Source organism: Opisthorchis viverrini (assembly GCF_000715545.1).
Source record: "Opisthorchis viverrini unplaced genomic scaffold opera_v5_93, whole genome shotgun sequence".
In the NCBI taxonomy this organism is placed as follows: domain Eukaryota; kingdom Metazoa; phylum Platyhelminthes; class Trematoda; order Opisthorchiida; family Opisthorchiidae; genus Opisthorchis; species Opisthorchis viverrini.
The window spans coordinates 946,348-971,998 of record NW_008751750.1 but is presented as its reverse complement, the minus strand read 5'-3'; the positions used below and the strand labels follow the sequence as shown (position 1 = coordinate 971,998).

At 43.4% G+C, this 25,651-nt stretch overlaps 2 protein-coding genes across 2 annotated transcripts in view; one reads left to right on the top strand and one right to left on the bottom strand.

The window, feature by feature from the left end:
• The window catches only part of T265_05167 (hypothetical protein), a gene marked incomplete at both ends in the record, with an annotated part of 41,046 nt that extends 16,598 nt beyond the window's left edge, over positions 1-24,448 (bottom strand). Inside the window, 2 exons of the mRNA XM_009170099.1 lie at positions 13,774-14,825; positions 24,387-24,448. Of these exons, the coding sequence (XP_009168363.1) occupies positions 13,774-14,621 (848 nt within the window). The remainder of the gene's footprint in view (positions 1-13,773; positions 14,826-24,386) is intronic.
• On the top strand, positions 11,924-12,672 carry T265_05168 (hypothetical protein; the record flags this gene model as incomplete). The annotated part of the gene is made up of 2 exons (XM_009170100.1): positions 11,924-11,986; positions 12,532-12,672. The coding sequence occupies 2 exons, from the start codon at positions 11,924-11,926 to the stop codon at positions 12,670-12,672; spliced, it is 204 nt and encodes a 67-aa protein (XP_009168364.1).
• Positions 24,449-25,651: the final 1,203 nt, after the last annotated feature.

Here is a 25,651-nt window from a genome sequence, read left to right as displayed (position 1 = left end):
GCTGTCTTTATGAAAACAACTTAATGATAGTTTATGTTTTCAGAATTCAAGAATAACCTTAGTGACTGGAGCACACGGATTTCATTCTTGTCTCCGTTTGGATTCCACAATTAAGTAATACAATGAGGTAAGAAACAGTTGTATTGCTGCAGAAAGTCTCAGCATACAAAGAGGCTCCACCGTATTTGCAATTATTCCCAACGTTGTGGACTGACAAGTCGCAATCGCAGATAAAACATTACATTGTCCAAGAGGAGTTATGCCTTCAGAGATTCTTGTCTATGAAGGATAGGTCTGAACAACACATTTCCAATCGGAGCGTTGCAAACCTGGTAGTACAAGTGCGCTAAATACTCCTGAAAGCTGGTACTTCAGTCCCAAAAAGAACAGAAAACCTTGACCAACTCAGTCAAAATTGAAAACGGGAATACATGAATTTCTGACATATTGGTAGTTCGACTGAGTTAACTGGCTGTTGATCAGATATCAGTTGATCTGTTTTCCAGGCTCGACGGCAAAACAGTATTTTCCCTTGTATGCGGGATGGGATATTGTTCAGGCACCCACATCTAGATAGAAAGCCGATTGCGACCCTCAACGAAAGCCATTAGCTCAAAATCCTGACCATAATGCAAAAGGTGAGTACCGTCATATTGGCTTAGTAGTATACTTGCGGAAGATAACTGAACAAAGGGGGTCCGCTGGTGCGACTGTGACAAGTAACGATCGTATTTCGCATTTTCTGCACCAAATTGCCGAGAATTCAGTTGTATGCAAGAGTATCGAACCGCTTTCGTGATGCGTAACGATGTTTCACCTTATCAGAAGTGGAGGCATCAGATATGCGTACCTCTGTATGCAGCTTTCTAGTGGGTGGTGAATCTATACGGCTCTGAAACAATGGACTATAAGCTTACCACTTAAATTAAATAAAAATAGAAATGGGATAATTAACCAGAGATATACATCCTGATATGAAAAAAACGGTGGCAATTGTTTTGAAGCTTATGGACATCGAGCTTTTGTGCTTAGCTCCACCCCACGTTGTAGTCTGTGTTCCAACTGCGACATGTTCTAACGCCAACCTATGGCCCAATAAGTATGGAAGGGCCACTTCAAATGCCCGACAATTTATCAGTGGTCTGTATGAAACCGAGCGTTTAGCATGAGAACCGAACGATAAGTGAAGTCAAGTCAACAGTGTATAGCATTTCCAGTTTGGGTTTTCCTACTGAGGAGTAAGCCAATCTGCGGCGGTACCAGAGAAAGCCCTCTGTTCAAAACTTGCAGGATTGCTCTTTTAAAGAGGGTTACCATCGGGGTACTTCGGTGCGGCGAAAAGTGTCGCCTCAGAGTGGGCATTTCTCTGTGAACAGGGGTGCTGTATCGGCAATTTTTGGTAAACGATGAATACCATTGTAAGTAGTCGGACCAAAACCACAAAGCCCAGAAATTAGTCTGAAAATGAATCTATGTTCAGGCAGCCAGACGCACCCACATTTGTTCTGATAAGGCACACAGAATCCAGGACAAAATCATGGGCTTAAGCTAATACTATGACCCCAGAGCACTAAAAAAATCTCAACTGCAAACGATCTGTGAAATTCACACAATGAAGAAATTTACGAAGGTATACAGTTGAGTGCGGACGTTTCCTCACCAATCGAGCTGGTATATTATTTGTGTAGCAGCCCATTTGTGCTTTGGGGTGTAGAGATATGCAGACCGCTGGCTGCCTTAGGGAAACGGCCCTACTGTCCATAGTTAGAAGTCCCTCTCTGGAAGAATAATATATGTTCCACCAAGGAAACCTTAACTCCTAGTTTTGGTAATAATGTAACAAAATGCTGAAGTTAGTGAAACCATCTTGCGGCCCTCATTTAAAGGACCTCCAGTAAAACTAATCAGCTCTTTACACAGAACTCAAGTATGATTACGCTATAGTAGGGACCATTTGACACATTTCTCTCAAGTTGTTTTCACGGAGCTACTCGCAGATCTTTATTGGACTCCACTAACGGAAAACTGCTTCAACAGCTTTTGTCCTTTGCCTCTTCCTTATTCCAAAAATGTTAGTCTTCAGCAGAAGCGGGATAGAAACAAGAGATAGTAAAGTTGACGAATGTCTAAATGGTTGATTTATCAACAAGGGCGTTTCGTTGACTTCCGGTGGAATCGTCAATGCTGGAAAACACAACTTGCGTGTTTGGTTGGTCCGTTCGCCGACCATGGCAGTTGGATTGCCGACATCATCAGTGGGGGGTTGAGTGGGCAAACTGGAAGTATCTCAACCCATATGTTTCCTTCGAGTTGCACGACACCTGTGCACGGTGCAACAGCTGAACGATTTTTTGGATGCGACATCCTGCAATTTGTCAAATTCCCTTCAGGGGTAAATCTATCACTATAAGGATTCATCACCGACAGAGCAAACATCTGTGTAGAAGGTCGAGGAAGAGATAAGGGGGCCCAGTCCATTATAAGTATTTCAAGGTCCTTACACTCATTCAAGCACCCTGGTTAGGAACTAACAATAAGGGCGCCATCGATATTGATTGGCAGTTATATCTTGAAGCATTCCTAGCCAAGCGCAGGGAATATCACGCGGAGCTCATCCTGAAAGGTGGGCTATATCCATAGTACCCAAAACTTTCATCTACGCTTTCGTATTCTTGTGACATCCAGAGCAGAGAACAGTTCTCAAACGAGGTCGTTTAAGTCGGTAGCGTCAGATGGTCCCTCCAGAGCGGACAAAACTAACTTTGAAGAGAGATTATTTGAGGTGACACAACATAGGTGTTTTCTCGACACCGTGTGTTTCCTGGGAGAAAATAAACCGAAATAGCTCCAAGAGGCATTAAAAATTGATTTTGCAGAAGATTCGACCCTTATTAAGCGGAAAAACCATTAAACTTGAAGGCACAGCACAAACATTCTGCAGATAATAACGCATTTACAAAAAGTTGATGTTACCATTTTATATAATATAACATCGTATGATAATCATTATATTCATAATGTCATACATAATATATAGTATGATATAAATATTTAATATAAAATGTAACATAAAATATTGCGACACAATATAAAAATATAGTGTGACGCAGTGCAGTACAATATCACGCATGATATATGATATAACAAATATGTTACACTAGATTACATCATATCGTCATAGAATAATTATATCACATCATGATTATATTACGTCATATTATAGTTATATTATGGTATAATTATATATGTATATATGTATGTATATATAGGTACATGTATATATGTATACATCTTGTATATTATATATGGTATAATTATACTATGATTATTTTTTTATTTTATATCATATTATACTATACTATATTGCTTTATATTTAGTACCGGTGATAGAAGCGACCGCAGGGATATGCGCAATATTTTAGGGCTTTTGGGTGGGAAATCGACACAAATATGCCCCGTGGTACACTGATCAAAACAATAGGGAATATAATTGCTTTCCCATGAGATGAGTTCGATAGGCTCACTGAAAGTGACCAGGCCAATTACATTAAAATGGTCTGGCAAATTCTACATCTTATGAGTTGTCTGAAAACTCGAGACGATATATGGAATAAAAGATTGACACGTAGGTTCTTTCGAACACCACAGCTGAAGAATGGTTAAATTAAATGTACTCACCCAGTAATCACAGAACATTTCGGTGTACAGTTTATATTCGTTTATATTTGGTAACGGAAACGATGTAGCTTCAAATAGAACACCTTGTTCCCTCAGCCGATTCTGGCCCCTCTATCTGAACTGGTTCCACTAGTAGTCACAAAATGCTCAACTGCCTTTATCTTGAGCTCGTGGGGAACCTTCTGCGACTTCAATTACGTGTGCTGCTGCAGATTCAGCAACAAAGTTTCTTGAGAAAACGAAACAGGAAACTTAGCATGAGTGTGATGTGTAATTTTGGGAAAGACTAGGTCAGGCAAGATCAGAGAAGAACTATTGTTAAATAATTATGCTGATAGTCATTTTATTCTGTCGCGTTCTGAACAAACTGACGCGTAATTTGCGTCTTCAAAACAGAAATGCCAGGAAAGTGCCAGAAGTGCTACGTAAATATTTAGTGAATGTTAATCAAAGATGAGAAGCAAGGAACAGCGTAAGCAATTTGAGTTTGGTTTTTAACGGTAGATCTAATCAAATGTTCCCTCAGTTCACCTAAAACCTTACCGAATGGAGAAACTAGTACGGTAGTCGACTCGCAAAGAAAAAACCTGCAGGAACTAACCAAGGGTGGATAATTTCCCTAATTTCAAGGTTCTCCAATTTTGATGTGACAAAAAATCGTCAGACCGTCGGAACAGTCTTCGAGAGCCAGGAACAGAGGATCAAGTTTATGTCGAAACCATGACGTCAGAAAGAGACAAGCTATGTATCGGTTTAGCTACTACATAAAACTATCGGTAAGGTCAACTGTTGTGGTCAGTTTTGTGAAGCGCAACATTGTTGAAAAATCCGACTGGGTTGCACCCTACGTCAGTCAGCAACAGTCAGTCAGTCGGTCGCGTTTTTTCAGGCATGCTGTCAAGCGACTGGCGCCAAGCAAGTTAACACACACAGGAAACAAATCTGGAACTAAGCATTTGTACCTGGATTATAATGCTCAGCAAAATCCAAAACGAGTTGTGTACCCATACAGTGTACAGAGGATAAGCAGAGCGAAACGGGGTGGCGGAAATGTAAGGGGAAACACCACACATATGCGCAAATATAAACGTACAGACCAAAGGAACCGTTGTCAAAACATCAAACCAAATGAAGCCCGTGTAGTGTTCCGGAGCGTGGGCAAAAGGTATGCAGGTAAACAGAAGCAGGTCATTCAAAACTGGCAAACACAGTTGGGTGGAGCCAGGCCAAAAATAAGCCAGCGAAGAAATGACCAACCAAAAAAAGCGGCTGTTAATCGTCATTCGCCCCAAACAGACAGCTGATGCTTCCAAATCAGGACACGTGCGCACCCAGGCGCCCACAAAATGCAGACTTCAATGCGGATGGCTCCGGACCGACTTAGCGAGTGAGTGAAGAAGATGAACTGTTGGCGGTAAAAGCACATAACCTAGTGGCGTCCACGAGGCGTCAGTGTACCGTCACAACAACACCACTATTTGAAGTTGGTGGCACCAAACCAATACTGGAGCCAGACAAGAACGACGCCGTCTGCGCGGATAGCAATTAGCTTAGCTGTGCCTAATCTGATGACAATCGGATTAATAACAATACCAGTTTTTGCATTCATTTACGAGCACAGCCGAGTGCTTTCTATTCATTCACAATCCTTTTACTTCTACAAGCGGATAACAAAACAGCGAGTGGAGTCAAGTAGCATGCTGGCGTACACAATCTAGGAAATAACGGCGCCTAAGTAGGAAATGGCTTCAGGCATTGTCACGTGCCTGTGCCGATGCTGGCCCGACACACATGCGCTCGTATCCGCATACGTATACAATCAGATAAACAGCTGGATTTCTCACTCAGCCTGAAACGAAGCGAGCAACAGCTGCCATTGCCTGACAAGTCCCGGTTGACCGAACTGAAAAGCCTACTTGTCCACACTCGGAGTTTACTGTTGCTCCCTCATTTTGCCGTGTTTGTGTGGAATATTTAGGTCTGGGTACACTGTCAGATATCCACAAGGCTAAATGCACAACCGTCATTTCCTATCCTGTATGGGAACGCTAGCAAATAGATGACTGACAAGTAAAATTTTAACAAAGCGAACGAAGCGTAGAAGTCGCTTGGAAGTTGTGTGATGTCTCAATCAAATAGGCATTTGACACCAGTGTCAGAAAAGAGTTAAAGTGACCAGAGGCTCCAAAAGGAACAAATGTATACAAACGTTAGTAGTTCTACACGTTTCGGTCAGTCTTTGCTTTCGCGAGTACCCTGATAAACGCCTTCAAACAAGTCCCACCAGGCTGCATATCAACAGGAAAATTTGAGGTTAGCTACCTCCAACAGTTGGCGCGGGGCAAAGAGACATGAGGTGTAAATTGAGTTGGTCCACAGCTACACAAAAAGTTCTCTTGCAAGATTCGTGGCCATACACATAGACAGAATACATGTACAACGAGTCCCCTTTTGGGAGGTGCTCAAACAGAGTTCGGCTTAAGTAAATCGTGCGCAGGATGGGCCGTTTCTGTCAACTAAGTTACAGAAACACAGCCACCAACAGAGGGTTATGACGCTAGCTATCTGGAATTTGATGGACTCCATTCGGCAATGCATGCTGAAATGAACCGTACCTGACCTATTCATGAGGTTGCTGAGACACGTTCGACAACAAACGGCCGGTTTCGCTCTTGCTGGGGCTCACCAGGTAGGCGCAGTCCCTGAGTTTCCTTCACCTTACGTTCTACTTGGGCCCAAACTGCACAAAATCCGGGAAATACGCTTATTTGCATACAAATTTTAAAATCCAGCTGAATCCTTCGTATGTGATGTTCTTCAACTGGATGTGCTGCACAAAAGCCGCCTCATGTTGCAGTTGGTAAGATACCGCAATACAGTTTACTGAAGGAAACTACTCAAAAGGTCTCAGAGAACCCTTTGACAGCCCACAACACATTTTATTCTTATTGAGGCCCATGAATTGAGTACATTCACCCAGTAAATCACTAGTACAATCACCGATATCAACAGGTATCAATACGAAAAAGCAAAATCCATTTTCGTCATCACCCAGTGGACTTATAAACACTATTTTTGGAGGAGTCCTCTAGTTCTCATACATCAAAAAGGCCATCCTCAACTAGGTATCACAAAGTTCTAATATTGATGGAAAACGTGAAAATTTTATATTACGCGTCTGCAAACTAAGTACAGCCTACCCATGGAAGCCCGAAGTAACCACGTACCAGATGGTTGCTATAAATTTGGTGATTACCAATCTGGCAGAGTAATGGTTTTCGTTCGGGGCGAAAATAAAAAAAACCGGTTTATAAGCCATGCACTTCGAACGGTGAAGACCATTTTCAGGTGTGACTGGCGTAATAATCTACGGAAATATGTGCTCGTCTGTCACACGGCCAACAGTTTCAGCATTGTAAACACACGCATACGGAAGAGTCTCAGATGGTTTGTTCATCAGCACCACAGTACTAAATGACATCAACAACAACAACAACAACAACAACAACAACAACAACAACAACAACAACAACAACAACAACAACAACAACAACAACAACAACAACAACAACAACAACAACACTGTCATCATGGTCAACAAACAAAACAAAGCATCGTTTAACAGCTCGACCACAAATCGCCACACATTAGCATAAATGTGACCGAGGCGAAGTGTTATTCCAGATTCAGCTTCACATAAATGTGTACAGACACGCAGGGACACTAACTGTTTGTCAAAATTAGTGGAAACGGGTTGTTTCATTTGCAGTATGCACTGAGTAGGGTGCAACCAAATTGCCACTTGCCACGCTGGAGAGAAACGCGCAGACCCCAGAACAGAAAGGATGCATCGATGTCCAAAACCTAGTGTATTCACTGTCACATGTTCAAATAGGTTATGATTACGAGAAGTAAAGTAACCGCAACTAAAGTTGTCCATCTCTAGGTGTGACTGCTGTGTTCCGGAAATCGATCAAGAAAAGACTCAATTCGCTCCAGAGAAATCCCAGCTTATTAATATAAGAAAACGGGTATTTTCATAAACTAAACTACTCACAAGGTTGCCGGAAACTCTTCGACAGCCCATGACCGGTTTCGCCCTTCTAAGGGCTCATCTGGTAGGCGCAGTCCCCGAGTTCCTGTCAACCTCATGTTCTACTTGAATCCAAATTGGACTGTTTTCGAGAAATACACGAGAAACTCAATTGAGTATCTCGTGAAAACCAAATTAGTGTATTTCTCGAAAATGGGCATTTACTGGATCACAGACAGTACCGTGTGCCGTTCCTTGCATACTTCATTGAATGTTTAGTTATACGGGCTCCTGACTCGTCAACCATCTGATTAGCTCGGCAGCACCAGGGTCGGTCAATCTTTGATTGCAGTATTGCCTAAACAAGTGTCGAAGATGAATTAATCAAAAACGGATTTTGCGTTCGGTGAAAGGTCTAATTAATCGACTGCAAGATGGTTTTCAAATCTGCATCACTATTGGCTGGCCTGTAGAGCACCGGTATCATCTTAGGTTATGTGTCCTCACAACTCCACGGAAGTGTTTATTGGATACGAAGACGATGCGGACACGACTCATGAGCACGGATCATGTGTCAGGCTTTCAAGCGAATTCCGGTCACAATCACCCTCAGGAAAGATCAAAAATTAATCAAGAGTTTGTTTCTCAGGTTTCTCCTGGGAAAATTAATTTATATCGAATGAGAAGACGAGCTGAGTCATTGAGGTCCGGGTAGATCGATAGTCAAGAACAGAGACTCACTACCGGATGTTAATAGATAGGTGCTAAATTTGGCACCAAGATTGTTTGTTAGTACGGAGACACGGTGGATACTACTGATGGGGCATGCGAGTAGTGTTTTTTCGTAAACCCGCTTCGCGTCTCTTGAAAAGTGAGATCTATTGCGGAATTTGTGGAGTAACTTTGTAGCATTTCCTTGCATTTGAGTAACAGTCAATGTTGGTTCTGTTCAGTTCACCAACTGTTCAGTTGGTGTTTCTCCTATAGACAACTCCGCAGCGAAGGACTTCTTCCTTTTACAGTAGAGTGCCGCCCGCGTGACTCGAATGAACATGCGTAACCACCCGGATTTCATTGGCGGTAGTGTCTAGATAATGGAGCTGCCGTAATTTCTGCTACAGTACTTGTATTCCAGTTTCGGAAAGCAGCAAATATTTACTGGTGTGGACTCCCGAGAATAACTGCACCAAGTCTAGGCCAGAATAACGTGGATGTGAATTTTTTATAAGAGAGCGACTGGTTGGTCGATCTACTTCAGTGTGTACATTTTTTGAGATGAAAAAATAAACGAAGTCCGAAGATCGGGTGCCAACTGGTAAAGTTGAGCAACATGGCGCTAGTAGTCACTTATCTAAATTCAAGACTGACACGTCTACGGCTTAAATCTACAGACGAGTGGTCATTAAACGGGACAGCGAGAGCGTTGAGAATGGATAATCCAGAAGGATGGAAGGGACAGCGGTGGCCTAGTTTTGTTCATTACCTGTGGTGTACGCATCGCGTATGATGACCCGGTGGACGGACCCCCGCGAGAGCCGATAGGACATGGAGCTATCGGCTCATCTCACTTAGACCGACGGTGGCCTTATTCAAATCAGTGGCTAACACAGCCTTGTCGCGTCTTTCATTCGGATCCGTGACACGTGATAGGTACTACTCTACCATTACTACCTTCCTGAATGCAAATGAAGTATTGCGATGTGTTCGGTAGCTCCAAGTTATACCAGATTCAACTAAAGGACACGCAAGGTGATGTACAAAATTTGACTGCATTCTACCAATTGCCTGCCAACATTATCCAAATTATCGCGAAAAGCATACCTTAAAACGTGCAATCGAATCGACCAGAACAAATAACACCAGCGGATAGAAAACTGCATGCGACCGTTTCGTTTTAACTAAGCGTACCCTATATATTTTCCGCTGTTACTCCGTTACCTGCTCAAAGTCAATCCACTCTCCAAATAGTGCTCAGCGTCCAAGATGGTATGATTGTGAGAGTCGGTACAGAGTGCGGTGATCAAGAGCGTTAGCCAATTTGTTAATTTGTAAACCGGTTTCTTGGGAAAAATAATTCGAGTAAACCCAGAAAAAACGAGCAAATCGACGCTTGATTTGGATACAGTATAACACAATTGAAAGACTTGGCAGAACCCAGACCCCGTTCTGCACACACAGACACGCACGTGCGATTGCTAATAAACAACGGGATGATTACAACCATCTGTGAATGAAATAGTCAATAAGAGACCAGCAGATTGGGATTTCTGGCGGCAATTGTGCTGACAAATTTCACCAAGATTACTACTGCTGAGCCGGTTTTGAGCTGGCATCTCACTGTAAACTACTAACATGCACTTTTTCCGACATACACAGCCAGCCATTGCACTCGTGGGCACACGCACACACTGGGCTGACGCCACATGGACGTTTCGCTGGCGCCACCAGGTGCGATGTGCTTCTGATGCGGCATCGAGGGATCGAACGCGCACATGCAAGTACACACACACACACACACACAAAGCTACACACAAACCAGCCCAGCCACAAACAAAATCTGTTCGCACGACTCGCGCAGTGCGGAACAAACCAAGGCATGCGTAAGCGCACGTGGAAATCCATTGACGCCGTCGCACCGACGTGGTCAGAAAACCGAATGAATTGAACCACCAAGGCACAGCCACGGAGCAACGTTTGACGGCGACCTAATTCGAAACTACGACCCACTTGGTGCCGTAAAGCGTGGTGATAGAATTCCCAGGGACAAAAGGAGGAATAGAGTACTAAATACGATGCCGTGGAAAGCGATTTGTGGCCCAAATCCAGAGCGACAGGAACAGGTAAAGTTAACTATTGCAAATAAGGCCCGTGGCCTTACGAGAAGCTTTGCAGTTACATATGAAGCCAGTCTTGATAATCATGGTGGATCGGAACAGCAATGGCTATAAATGTGCTTGCAGAGTTGTGATGCAGCTCAACGCTGAACCTTTCTCGGTGCTTCAACATGACACCAAAAGGCAAGAGACGGCTTTGTATCAGCAAATTATGGATAGATGGTTGAATACAAAGACGGTCAGGTACGATCAGCCAATGTACGGTGCAGTGTCATCGATTCTTCGGAAACATGGTGTGTTCGAACGAGCGTCAGGGGTTAAAAATAGCCTTCCAGCTGTGACACTTTCGGCGCATAAACGGTGCACACAGGTGCAAACTGTGGTCACATCTGTGCCAAAAATATTGCTCTAAGGCCTAGGCTCAAGGAATGTGTTGAAACTGAGCGGGGCACTGGTAGAGTATCTTTGGGACGCGAACATCACCAACAGTTGTGCAGTCTTGCTCTAAGAATGTCCAAGAATGTCCTATGCGATAATCAGGTCATAAGTGTGTTACACATTAAGAACTGAATGCACAAAGTCTACCGAAACGTGTGGACCAGAAACTGGTCAGCTCAAAATGGAGAAAAATGGGGAAGTGAGTTAGCCGGAGGGCCGTCCGAGAGTACCGGGATGAAATGTGGGAGCTTACAAACCGTCATATGTATCTGGAAAAGCCATGGTATCCAGCGTGGCATGTCCGTATGCTTATAGAGATATGCTAGTGCGAGTTGCGTGCATACAAACCGCTATACGCCAGTGTAAAGGATGTCGAAGTAATGCAATCCCAGCGTAGTGAATTCACCTAATCATGGAAGCAAACACCTAAAAATCCCCTGAACATGGTGACAACGTCGGCAAAAGTAAGGCGATTCACCACCGAATCCGGAACTCACTTTGATCATCCAGACCCATTTAAAGTAATGGCTTTTTTGAGGGAGAAACTCGGTTCTACATTAGAGTAGCTTTTGTTTTTAACAGAATGGGCCCTGCAAAGGAAAGGTCTACATGAAATCCAGGTGTACCGATTGCAATTTATTCGTACGGCCAGTCAAAGTGCACTGGTTTGTTTTCTGCGAACGGCTTTTGTTGGATGGTACTTGTTGGAATTCGATTACAAGAGTTAGCTGCTCGTAGCTGACCAGATTAGAAGATCTGCCGACAAATGTACAAGCCCATTATATTAATACACCAAGGAATATCCGGCACGTGTGCGGAATGCCGGAGGAAAGGAAAATTCCTGAAAAAGACTGTCATGCCGAAGAGGTACTCAAAGAAACTCATCGGTGTGACACCAAAAACTGTGTGTGCCACCTCCACAAAAAATGAAACAATATTCATGACGCCGCCAATCAAGGACGATCATATGGCTGGTGGCATAAACAAAAAACTACGGGCCCGCGTAAATCACACATTCGGCAGCAAAATTGCACTTTCCCCTCAAGTCAGAGAAATTTCTATCCAAAGATGCTTTGTTCTTCAGTTAAGGAGTCTGCCGTCTGTTATCCATCAGTTCGTTTGCAGCTGCAGCGACCTCAAAACCGTCAGGGTGGTTTGAATCACTGTATAGATGAATAATTTCTCGGACGGCTGAGACAACGACCCACAGGGCGGGAGTAATGATTTGCCAATCGAGTACCAAAAACCTACCGCTTCGACTATCCATATACTTGTACTCGAAACAGATTTCAGCCTAAACTCTGGTTTTTAGTATGAAACAAGCTCAGTACATCCTTAACCACCAGTGACCAACGACTCAAACACTTAGCCAACAGTGTGCGTCTCGAAAACACTCAGAAACCTAATCAAACTAATATGCCAGTGAACGCAGTTGTGAATTCGTGTTTTTTAGCAATTCCCATCGATTGCGCAATTTACTTGCAGTGATATTAAGTAACAACTGATGTTTGCCAGAAATATTCATATTTTCGCTGTTTTCACTAATAGGATGCAGGAGACTCTTGTGTCAATAACTGTAAGCTGAGAGCTCCGATTCTTGACGCGTCCAGTGTCACTACCACAGTCCATCAATCGGAACAACTGGTACACACGACCAAAAAGCTAATCGCACGAGTGGATCAATCGTAACCCGTGACAGATATCCCAAAATGAGGTATTACTTGGTCTTTGCCACCTGGTTGCAAAACCCCTTCATATAGACTGTAAGCGGCGACCGAAAGAATGGGAGAAAAACAACAAAAACTACACAATGTCACATCTGGTTTCAAAAGTACGCTATGTGACACAAATTCTCCCATGAAATCCTAATCGACCTCGATCTGGATTCATTCATTCTCGGTGTTTATTACAAATTAGAATATCCCAGCAACAAAACTGCAAGCTCAATGCCAACACATTGCTACTTTTTAAGATACACATGGAACAAAATATTGGCAAATCAGTTGTCGCACTCAGGTACTCACGGATTGGAAACCATCAGATCACACACCCAGTCACATTAGGGCAGTCTAGTTAATTATCCGGCTTCGCACGCACACTTTTCCGGTGATCACCTGCCAGGCTACAGTAGCTTCGATGTTCGATGTTCTGATGGACCATCAAGTAAACAGTGCATGAGAGATATGACCATCACACAATCATGCATCATTATTCGGACAGGACCTATAGAACAGAACCTGTGAATTCAGGTCTCCGCCGCCGCCCGGAAAGCAACGGTTGTTGGGAACAAGTGGTAGCATTCGAGGCGGAATGGATACGTAAAATTGAGGATGTTGTGGAAAGCCGAAACGACGAAATCTGCGTGATGGTAAGAGCTTTCTGAGGTTGGATTACACAGCCCATAAACATGCACACAAATTCAGATGCACCGTGGAGAAGGAAAGCGGTATGGACATTGCAGTGATAAACACAGTTATTTATACTAGTTTACCACCTATATATGCCTGTAGATCCTGCAAGCTTGACGGCAGATGTCCTGGCAAAGCTGTCGGTATATTTCCCCATTCTACCCAGTACGGCGTACATGTCGCCGAAAGACTCTAAGGCAAACGCGAACTGAGGTTGTAATAGGAATATCCGCATCCCAGAGTACTCGTCCGGTCCCACAGCAATCGAAGGAACTTGCGGCATATTATTTGCCATCGCAACGCACCCACCACTTTTAAAAGCAATGCTAAGCAAGACGAAATAGGTACACAAAAGACTTTATAACATTGGTTGATTACTTACCGCACCCATTCACCGGGACGTAAATCGGGCCAGCGCCATGCTTTGCACACGGCAAACAGCGGATCCACACAAAACAGAGACGGGCTACGAAGGGAAACCTCACAGGATCTTTGCAAATCGAAGGAATTAAGGAACTTCATCGTTTTCGATCGGACCCGACCGAAGCCGAGTTGAAAGAAATCGCAGTCGGGAAATGCACGAAAGGAGTTCCCTCGACCACCTCGTGGAAGTTGACGCTTGGATGCATAGTGACGGATCGTCGCACAGCCTCGGGGAATCGATAGAGGTTGTGATCGTGGCAGTGTGAAACCAAACAAGGCAGGGCGAGTAGAATAGTAGGAGTAGTAGAAATGAGCTAGGAATACGCAGTCACTAACAATTCGGGTTGATATTGCAACTTCAGCTTCAGATGTCGAGGTTGATTGAAGCAAAGTGTCTAGGGCGAACACACTATCGGGCTCCATGATTTTTACTAGCAAGCGAATAATTTGTGGCAAGGGAAGTTCAACAAGAATGGTGCTTTCGTCGTTCGAATCCTGGTGCTTTTTTGAAAACGGACATGTGGTCGGGGAAGAATCGATGGAAACATCAGAAGGCAGTGAGTGCGCGATTGGAACCTCCGTAAAAACGGTGGAGTTTTCGGCGTCCACTTCGAAGTGCAATCCCGGAGTATCCTCGCGAATAGATTCGTCAGAAATATCCAAGCCAGGGTTGTCCTGGTTGCCGCAGCGTAGCTCAAGTCCAGCAAAAGAAATGCCAGGAATTGTCATTGCAGTTGAGGATACAGACGATATTAAACGTTTGCGCGCCTTGTTCACACGCCTGGAGTTGAATATACTTCGGAACATAAATGACAGAATGGGGATTCAGGCCATGTCCAGTCTGCCTTGAGCTAGACAGAAGCCGGAACAGGTATCCTAATATTCACGCTGCTCCAGAAGTTCCAGCACCAACCCAAAGGCTTGAAATCGCCGCAGTGCTGTGTTGTTTGGCAGCCAGTAAAATGAGGAAAGTGTGATAGCTGTGGATATAAATCGACAGCAAGAGGGAACCTAAAAATGAATGAATATTCGGGAAAACGTCGTAAAACATTACGGACATTGCGAACAAGGAGGAGCACACTGAATGAAAAGTCATGATAGTACTAGAATGTGTTAAAAGTGCGGAAGAACTCTGTGGCATCAAAATCACCACTATCGTCAGGTACATGCTAAGTGGAATTTGAGTGGCTCTTCGTTTATCCTATGCAGTATTTCTCATATCTGAAGGCCACAACCGCACATGTACGCAGAATACTCGCAACAGGTAGGCCATTGATCCAAATAATTTTTACGACCGAATTTCTTGGTCCTCGATTCAGTAGGAAAAGTGTGCTGCACTATTTATTGGTTTTATTCAGACGGAGCATACAGTCTAACTGATAGGCCCTGAGAAGGTGAGACATACACTGGTTATTCAAGATTATTCGTCAATCTCATAAGTGGTGTCATATCAAGTGAAGTAGTTCTGTAACCTGGGTGCCATTCTCACGGATACATGAGGTGGCTTTTATGAAGCACAGTCAGTTAAAAATGTCATACATGAGAAATTCAGAGGAATAATTCTGTCACAGTGAATGAACGTTGCACCTACGCTCGCGTTCCCAACTCGCACAAAAACAGAAATGGCAATCGGCTTCTAAGCCAAGACTACCGAGTACAACTCTTCTGATTCCGCAAACCATATTTGATAACTCATGGGGTTAGTAAGCAATCACCACTTTGGTCGATCAGTGCGCTCACCCTTACACTTCGCTGGGTGCACGACACTTGCAAGGGCCGTTCAGTGGGCGGCTATGGTGTAAACAAGTTGATCAGACCGATGTTCACTCTTAGGTTGACCTGATGACTACTATAGAAAGCTGAAGCAGACTTTTAGGGCAAGATTTGGCATCAAATCTTAGAATTAGATGCCCGATCCAGAACAGAACGAAGCTTGCGTCTTATCCTTGGAAACAGTTTGTGAATCTTAGCGTTAGCAAAGGCGGATTTCAAATCAAGAATCATAAAGTCCGAGTCACCTGACGGACATCATCATCATCATTGACAACAGCGTCATTTGGCAGGGTAAGAAAATGTGATCGATGCAAGGCCTACAAGTTCGGAATAGCGTTGAGGTTTAGATTAATTTCGTCGTACAGTGGAGTGTCCGTTCATCATCTTTATGGATAGCAGTTGGTGGTAGCGAATATTAATGCCTGACAGTTATTTGACAACGGAGGCCCTTAGTAAAACGTGAACTGAAGGGAAAAGAGTAGTAGCCTCCTCTAGGAGTCAGGGGCAAATAGTCAGGATATCAAAGAACTTCAATGGAAACACATCTGAGCGTCATGTTGGAATGGTATTCCGCCGGGGGCGGACTGACCAGCATTGTTGCAAACCTCATCGGTAAACAAGAGAACTGCAAAATAGCAGACAAAATTTGGTTAGGTGGTCCGTCTAAGAAGCCAAAGTGTACCATGTCCTGTAAAGTTTCCAACTATACGCATGCAAAATCACGTGGTCTCTCGCCGAGGAGGCGCAATCTTGCCATTTCGAGCTCAACAACTGCCATTTGCACTTTGTCAACAACAGTTAGAAATTGCAACTGAATTGAAACTGATGAATAGGCGTACCTGTGTGACTTCAAAATAGTCCTGATTGTACCCATGACACGCTGACGAATATCACGGGTACCTTAATGATGCGTGCATTATTTCATTAGTCACACCATCACTACAGCTCTCAAGGTACACAAGATCAATAAACTCAAGTCCAAAGAGGTAGGAAGAAACTGGAAAGGCATGCTAAAACAGTAGTGTGATGGATATTCTATTTAGGGTAAACACTGCGAATGCATGATCGTAAAATAACGGAACGAGGTTGTACTCAGAGGGATCTATTGAGTTGCGTTCACTAGTAGTCAATAATCATTGATTTGATCTGATAATTGGCTTAACTGCATTCGGTGGGTGCAACCAGAAGCCGGTACTTTGACTTGGTAGTCGAGCTTGATTGTTGAACCCCCATAATGCGTGCTACACTAGATGAAAAATTGTTCTAAATGATTTGGTAGATGCTTTGCATATGAAAGGTTGCACTTATATGAAGTAGTTCCTGCATATGTGCGACAGACCATCCTCCAAATGTGAAGTACGTTGGTGTACTAAAACCCTGGCCCCTAAGCCAGCATCTTCTGATTTGTGCGTCAAGGCCTGGTTTGAGACTCCAAATATAAACTATGGACCTTCCCAATGTCTTGTGGGTTCGAGTGGTCAAGCCACGCTACCCTTTTGACGAGGCCTTCTTGGACACAATTTCAATCTCATAGCTGTAGTTATATATTCGCAAATGTCCATACTAGTGACCAGTAAAAAATTGTTGCGTGACTCGAAACGTCCTATCGCTATTGCAGCTTCTAATATTAGCCATCCACGCCGAGGAACGGGAATCTCTCTTTGCACCCTTAAATTCGCACGACATATATTGCCTGCGAGACAACTTTTTGAGAACCCACCTCCATCACCTAATTCGAAACGTTCAGAGTAAGCTCGAATATTCCCGATTCCATTTTCTTGCAACCTGGAGAACTGCTCGGGACATCGGTGACGTGCGAGTCACATTTAGTGCCAATGATAAGAGCGCTTCACAGTTCTGGGTTCCAGTAAGTAGTTGTCGTGAAAAAGTAGGTGTAATCCTCATTGTCTGTGCGTTCACATCAGTGTTAATAACGCCCAGCACTTCTAATACGCTCACTAGGTAGAATGAAATATGCCCCAAAACATGACACTTCATGAGAAGAATGTTCTTCCAACATGGACGGCAATGAATTTGAGTTCGATCGAATCCAATATCTTCAGGGTTGTTGTAGTCACTCACGTTCCCAGACAAGATCCCAAAAACCAGTGGCCGGTGAATTCACTTCTTTTTATATCAGAGCTCGACCAACAACAGGAACGCCACAACCAGCAATACATTCAGGTATTTGAACTTCAGTCTCTGAGGAGGCTTGGTATCATAAATCCTGAAAAATAGCATACACTGTTGAGCTGCAAAACCCACGAATGTCAAATTGCCAATAACTTAGGCCGCAGACAACGGTTTACCCAACCCAATAGATAGGCGGCCATTGTAACTCAAGTGCTATCCGGGGAAGCTGTTGGTTATTGTCACTAGCCAAATCGAACCTACGCTGGAGCCCATCGACAGTGGGGCTTCCAGGAGGACACTGGGTGACTTGAAAGGTAGTACAACATAAGCCACATAAACACAACCGAAATGATATGGATGACAGGTACGGTAGTTTATTTAATATCGATGAAACCGTGGAGAATGGTTCCAAACTTGGGGATAAGTAAAGTCGAGATAGGTTCACTGCACTCCTCGAGCCGGTGCATACCGTAATAACTACATCCATAAACCGATCGTCTAAACACATACATACTGACACAACTACACTACGAACCTTACATGGGTAGCTCAGACCCATACGGATGGTGAGAAAATGCGAAATGATTTTCTTCACGAAGGCACACCTAACTGAGTAACAGTGGATTTGGTAAAAAGAACCAACTGCCAACAAGCTCACCGATATCCTCGTGGAATTCTACCGCTTCAGTAAAAAGAAAACGGGGTAGAATGGAGGAACATGGTGCGACAACAGGTTGACGCAGCAAATTCTACAAGTTGTCCGTTACCTCAATGCGCAAATCTAAGGAAAATGTTCAACGCTTTGTAGGCAGAGAAGACGGTTTGGAGCACATTTACCCTGATTGATAAAAATTGGAAATGAAGCTATATGAACACGTGCAGACTACTGAGTTTGAATTGAGTAAACGAGGGATCTACAGCCTATCAGATAAGAACGATCTCGATTTCGACAAATACATTAATTTGCATAGCAACTTGGTTTTGATGGGATACTCATCTGGAACCCGGCTGAACCTCTCGTTTATAATGTTTGAATAAGCAGTGTATTACGTTTACAAACCATTTCGATTATTTGGAAATTACCTTCCGGTTGTGCAACCATGTAGATTTCAAGTTCTAAACGACTCTATCCGAAAACAAACGCCACCGGTAGTACCTAAGAGGCTGGTAGGCGACACAAATCAAGACTTCTATCTAGCATAACGTCTTTTAGCTAACCTCTGGTGGGTTTGAAGAGGACAAGGATATTAGTTGAGTGCCCTAAGTACGAATTTCTGCAATCAGAGGAAGCCCTCCTATGAGGTGCTTTATGGGGAGATGTCACCTGCACAAATGCTGCAAAAGAAAAGCAAGAAAATAATCAATCAAGGCTCAAAGATGCCAAAATATGGACTGGATCATGGACTTGTTCTAAACAAGCAAGAAGGACTTCCATACTGGAAAATTATTAAATAAATTGGAAAACACTTGAAAGGAATACTAAACGGCGGAGCCTCTCTAATGAGCTCAATTAACGACTCTATGAGATACAACTCCCAAAATAGCACCCACTGTCGAGTTTTTTATCCTAGGTATCAACGCCAGTGTTTATGTAAACCGGGAAAGCTCATGATAATACAAACCATAAGTAATTGGAACAGCAAAATCTTGGGACAGTAGCGCACTTAATACACTCGAAAAAAAATTACAACACAATCAGGAAAGTGAGCTGCTGTGGTGTCCTTCATCCAAAGGACAGTCGCTCGCTATTGGATTGAGAACCATTGGAACCTGGAAATATATGGCTTCTCTCGTCTCTATTTATGTAATCGCCAACTTCCGGACTACGATAAAATTTATTGTTCAGGATCTATGAAAGTTGCCGCTGAATTTCTTGAAGCTATCGCTCAACAATGAAAACGCCCATGAGGAGCAAAGCTAACTGCGAAGAACCTGTTGATTCTAGTTACAGTTGGCTGCTAGTCACATTTACTTTGCGTGAACCACTTTTAACACGGCTATTCCAGCCTTCTGTGTAATCAAATTTGCTTTCTGTGCCATCGATGGATTGTTTATTGGAGGTGATGAAAAGTAATTTCAGGTTGCGTGTTTATTCGTGCTTATCAAGAAAATTTGCATCTTTTCTGTCCTCTGGAAAAGTTTAGCAGCGTCCCTTGATCTCGTCCTGACTTAATTAAAGTTAATTATCTATGATATTCCTAAAAGTATGTGTGCTGAGTCAGTATACACACTTCAAAGACCAGAATATGCAGACTATATATTCCTGATTCGTGGTAGTGAGCCTTGGAATAAGGATGTATTTGAAAAACCAATGGGTCTTCGCTTCGGGTTGGTTCTCTCAATACGGAAACGTAAAGTTATGTGCTTCGTTAAGACAGTGTATTTACTTAGTCTGACACTCAGCGGAGCTTCAGTCGAAGTGGGGAGATTCGTAAATCACATATCACTCGAAAGTTCACCAACATTGAAGTCTACTTCAGCACTAACGGCATGTATGCTAAACTAAGCCCGCAGACTGGTAGAGCAACAGCTACATATAGGAATCTCTCGTGTCTGATGGCACCAATGCATAGACATACAACTTAATGATAGGGTGTATAATTCCTCAGTGTGCTATGTGTTGCCATAGTTTGTGAAAATAGATATCCTGGGGTTGAAAACATCAAGGAATTAACCATTTGTGGTCGGCAAAGCCTACTGTCTAATGAGAGCAACGTGTGAGTAACAAACAAGCCCATATTTATGTTTTTTGAGAGGGAACCAACTGATGTTTCACAAGTTCAGCAACAGTGCACCATCAAATACGCTGACTGGGACACATGTGTTTGCAGAATCATCAACTCACCCGCCCGGCATAATCCTCAACTAGAATCTGCATGGAAATGTCAGGTATAGGGATGATGAACGTTTTGGCGCAGAGGAATGAGAAACACTACGAACCTATTGGGAGTATTTCGTTTTCTTCAAATGTCCGGTTGGCAGATAGAACGAGACCACTGGCCAAGGTTGAGGGTACCTTCTGGATTGGCACCAAATTCTTGACACAACAAGTAACTCTGTCGTGATTTTCGGTCAAATAAAACGTAAATGATTCCCTTAATGTGTTTTTATTACACTTTTCTATGTACTATGGTACATGTGTTTGCCAAATGGTACGATTTTGTGTGCACATATAAAATGACGTGTGCATATACGCGGACCAAACAAATATAGCGTCTTATACGGGAGCGGGCAGTTGTGGGGAATGATTAGTTCCAAACAAAAAAGGAGAGGCTTTTCAATCAATTGGAAAATGTTTGGGACCGATTGGGAAGTCATCGTTTCAGATTGTTTCGATTGTTTGCCAAACCCCTCTGAAAAGAAGGAGAGGCTCTTTCAAGCAGCTTGTCGGTGGCTGACAGAGCAGTTTCTAGGAGTTTGTTCCACAAAAGAACAACTGCTTAGGAAAAGAGGCACATCGCCGAGTGGTGCATGAACAGCTTAGAAAGTGATTACAAATAGAAATGACGGAGAGTGCCAGTTGATTACAGAAGCATTAAACTCACCAAAGATAAGGAAGCGAAAAAATTGAAAAGATGGCTATGGGAATGTCACAGCAGACAAACGAAGGTTGGTGGAAATGGCCAAATTCCAAGGAGGGTACATTAAACTTCACAGTAAACATACGGTTAGCTTTCAGAATTCATTGTAGCCCGGGGAGTGAACTCGGGGTCATTTATGGCAAAATACGTCGGGGCTCAATAACGATGGTTCGAGGTAGATCAGTCGACTTACTGTCGAGACCAGCGCAGACAGCACACGCGCATTTGAAAGCTAACTCACCCGATAAACTAGTAAGAATTTTCACAGAACAATGTGAGGGTGAAAAAGAAAACTCGCTCGGCACACTGATAGATAACACATGGAGTCTGTTGCGAGCAAGTCAGATGTGGAAGCTGACACGTATTGCTGGAGTTGAGAAGCGACGGAAGGAGTGTAGAAGTTTCTTTTCTCATAGCGAACGAAAAAATGAGCAGTGTTGCAGGGATTAGTTTCACCCTTCATTAGGCGTGAATTATAGGTATTATTAACAAATAAATTTACGATCTGCCTTCATCTAACTTCACGATATCTGCCAAATTCATACCAGCTTCATCAATTTTGACCTTCAATTCAATCAGCTGAACTTTCACTCGCCATTGTGATCGATTTTGTTAGGTGTGTTTGCGTCGGACAAAGAGGTATCGGATATGCTACGTTTGCGTTGCTCGTACAATGGAAGTACTCATAGTACTAAACAGACCGGCATTATTGGAGAGAGTCACACAGTCTAGAAGTGACCCTCGCATCCGTCTGTTTGGTGTCTTGATGGATGTTTCTGATTTTGGGCCCGCAGACCTGGAACTATCGTTGAACTGCATCCCATTATTAGTGGCAATAGTTGTGAAAGTATTTGAAAAGCCAATGGATCAATTGAGTGTGAACGTAGCGGGTTTCGTATAATTTGTACCAGCGCTTTTAACAAGATACCGCTATTCGTCTCCGGTGAGATTCATGAGGGGATCGGTTGGAAGTTGTTATCGAATTTAACGGAGGTTTGGCCGGGAATTTTGAGGGAATTTCAATAACCAATGAAGTCGGCAGAACTAGTTAATCGACATGTAAGAAATTGATTCCAAGGGCTTCCGACAATGGTTACTTGGACGTGTCGTTTGAGAGTCAGTGGTTCAGAGAAAACGTCGATTTTTTCGATGCAGGCGCTTATCATCATGTCCAAAATGGGTAGTGACAGATAACGATTGCCAGGCATATGGGTAACTCGTAACGTACAGTAATGCAGCAGTTTATTACGAATAGGGATCGGAGACAACACAAACAATAAAAGGAACCGCCAGGTTCATTGTCTTAGGTGATTAGTGGGAAACCCGCAAACTAGGAAGTTCTTTGCCCTCCCTTACACTCTCTCTACAACATCAAAGGCAGCAGCCTTAATTAATTGCTAATATGTTGCCAGCCTTGTTGCCGCATGAGAGAGTAGGTGAGCATCACGTTTTTTTAATTTATATGAAGCGATGGACAATAATAGAGATAACACATTTGAAGTTATAGATGACTACTTTACACCTGTATATGTTCCAGGTCAGTCAAGGGGGACATATGAACCTTATGCATCTGAAATTCTTTCAGATGGTTTCGAAGATTGCGCCAACGTGGCAGAAAAGTTAAATATGATGCGATCCACAGTTGAAAGCGGGTTAGAGCTATGGATGAAGTGGACGCAATTTCTAGTGCACATTACGCACGGAAATTCCCCAGAATTGAGAAAACTCCCAGACGACAGCCCATTGGAATTCTCATCGAAACTCTGTTTTCATGCACATCGTATGCCGCTGGCAACCTCCAACAATTAGTAGTGATTCGAAAGAACGCTAGGGTTATTCGTAATGGGTATTACATCAAGAGTGTAAAACAAAATGTGAAGGGAAACGCGCCCTGCCAGTAAAAGGATACTTGGACCTGAAGCTGGAAAACGCGTCTGCTGGAAACAGGAGACCTTGTCGTAAACAATACTGATGAACAAGGGGAACAAAGACCAGGACTTGGTTTAAAATAGTATGTGCGGAAACAAGACATGTGTTTCTTTTGCTCAACTGCCTGCTATGGACAATATCCTGCTACGAGACTAAACATTTGAAAACGATTTCGTCTCAGCTGTGACCCCTACTTTTATTGCTACCCATGCAAGCAAAACCTAACAATCAGTGCCCTTTTCGTCCTGTTAATTCTGTTAACGACTCATTCATAGTGTCGAGGATTGTAACAAAATCTCCTATGGTGCGATGGCGACTTTGTCGAAACAGATTACATCTCAACTCGACACCAACGTACATGCGACAAGTATCCAGCGACACATTCGTGACCCTGCATTTAGGCGTGTGGGCAACAGGACAAAAACCAATTACGTGAATAGTACGCACATTTGTAGCAACCCTATCCCACATCTTCCGCTTGCAGAGCGGATTTACATTTACTCGTATTACCAGCAGTGGCAACGAGCTCGTGAGTTGCCATTCGTCAATTATTCCGTCGTTACGATGAGTCGTGGCCAAGTGGGCATAATTTTATGGCAGTCAATGGTCCAGGCTAATGACTATTTCAATACTGTCAGTGATGACATAGTCCATTTTCCGATGTGGAAAACGGCCAGTATCAGCTCGTGAGAGTCGGCTGGTGTTGCTCAGAAACACTTGTAGATTTGACCGAAAAATCCGTCTGCACCGAAATACCTACACGTCTCATTCAAAATGGGGCGATCGATTCAAGATTTTTCACTTGAATTATTATAATCACAGGTCTATATATAATGACAATTTTGTTCGATGGAAAGTCAAGCTGACTGCTTGTGCCAGCCAAAATAGAAGACGGATCGCGCAAGTTCCCATATACATAGCAGCGAGAGAACAAAATAACAAGAACCACTCTGCCAAGATACCATGCATTCCAGCGATAATACTGTTCCGTATCGTATCCTGTCCATTTCGTACTCACATGATTTTGGGAATCCCCGGACAATTTCAGTATTTAGTGACATGTATGCATTGTTGCTATCCAAAAAAATTGAACTAATGTTTACCTGCGATACCACCATGCAACACCATCTGGGGGATCTAAAACAATTTGACATACCATGGGATTATTCCCCTCGAGCACGAATCCTAGCGTTTCATACAGAACAACGCCAAGGTCAGACGTACGAATTCGTGCCAATGAAAATGATTTTTCTTCGAAGCGAAGAAACAATAATCAGTGGTCGCGTGCTGCGACACTTTGAACAAAATTGACCATATGAGATGAAAATTCAAGGATTTCATCGACTTCTAAGCCTTCTTGTCTACCGTCTAGGAACTCGATATGGGCTCGTAACCCGGAACTAAGAGTGTTTGGAGTTTAAAATTCTACCCGCAATTTTGTGTTTGTCTCCGAAGATGCACCCCAAAATAATTTTGGAGCACTGGTTCGAACGCAAGCAAACTTTTAAGTAAGGTAACATAATTTGAGGCCGTTTATCTGAAAGCTTGAAATCTATTAAGGAGGTGGCAATTCTGTCAAAATTTATCAAATGAATCAAATTTTCAAAGTTTACTCGTGGCCAAAGTTGGTTGCGGGATTCTCGTTCTTAATGGCTGACATGGCTCATCGTGCTGCCTCCCTGAAGAGCCTGTGAAATGTGCTGGAAAGTTTGATTCTTCGTGCTTTATGGTGTGTTGCACTTAGAAATATTCGAAAGACTGCGCGAACAGTGGTTACGTCCTCGTTGTCCGCACAGACACGGAAGTAGGCAGCCATTCGTAACTTATTTTGGCAGACGGCTCTCACAGAAACAGTAGGAGTATCGCCAGACAAAATCAAGGAGTAGGTCGGGCTTTAAATTTTGGCGGATATTTTTATTACAGCCAGCGCCAGCTTCGTCCGGCGCACATCGAGTTATACTGAATCACTGACAGTGTTGTGCGGACACTTAGCTGGTTTGTGGGCAGTACGTGCAAACAGTTTTGTTACACACTCAGTGGGCTGGGGCGGACTTTTGTTTGCGTGTAACACGCTGCTCCAGAGATAGTTGAAGTACGTCGAAATCCGGGCAAGACATCAGAACGGCTATGGCAGCCGCTCTACCGACATCATCCGTGTAAAACCACATACTTGAACATCTTAGTTGGGTAATTTGGGGTTGTCAACTTACGACTGTCCAAGGAATCGCAGCAAATTAAGACAGGCCTGGATCGATGATATTCCCGGGTCCATCGAATTAGCAGAGTTTTTCCTAGCTGTCATTCAAACGAAGGAGTATGATAGCCGTCAGCAGATTGGAGAATCACAACCTGGATATAAAAATGTCTGCTAGAGGCATCAAAGGTGCAGGCTTGATTGTGGTGCGTCGTCGTGTAGTAAGT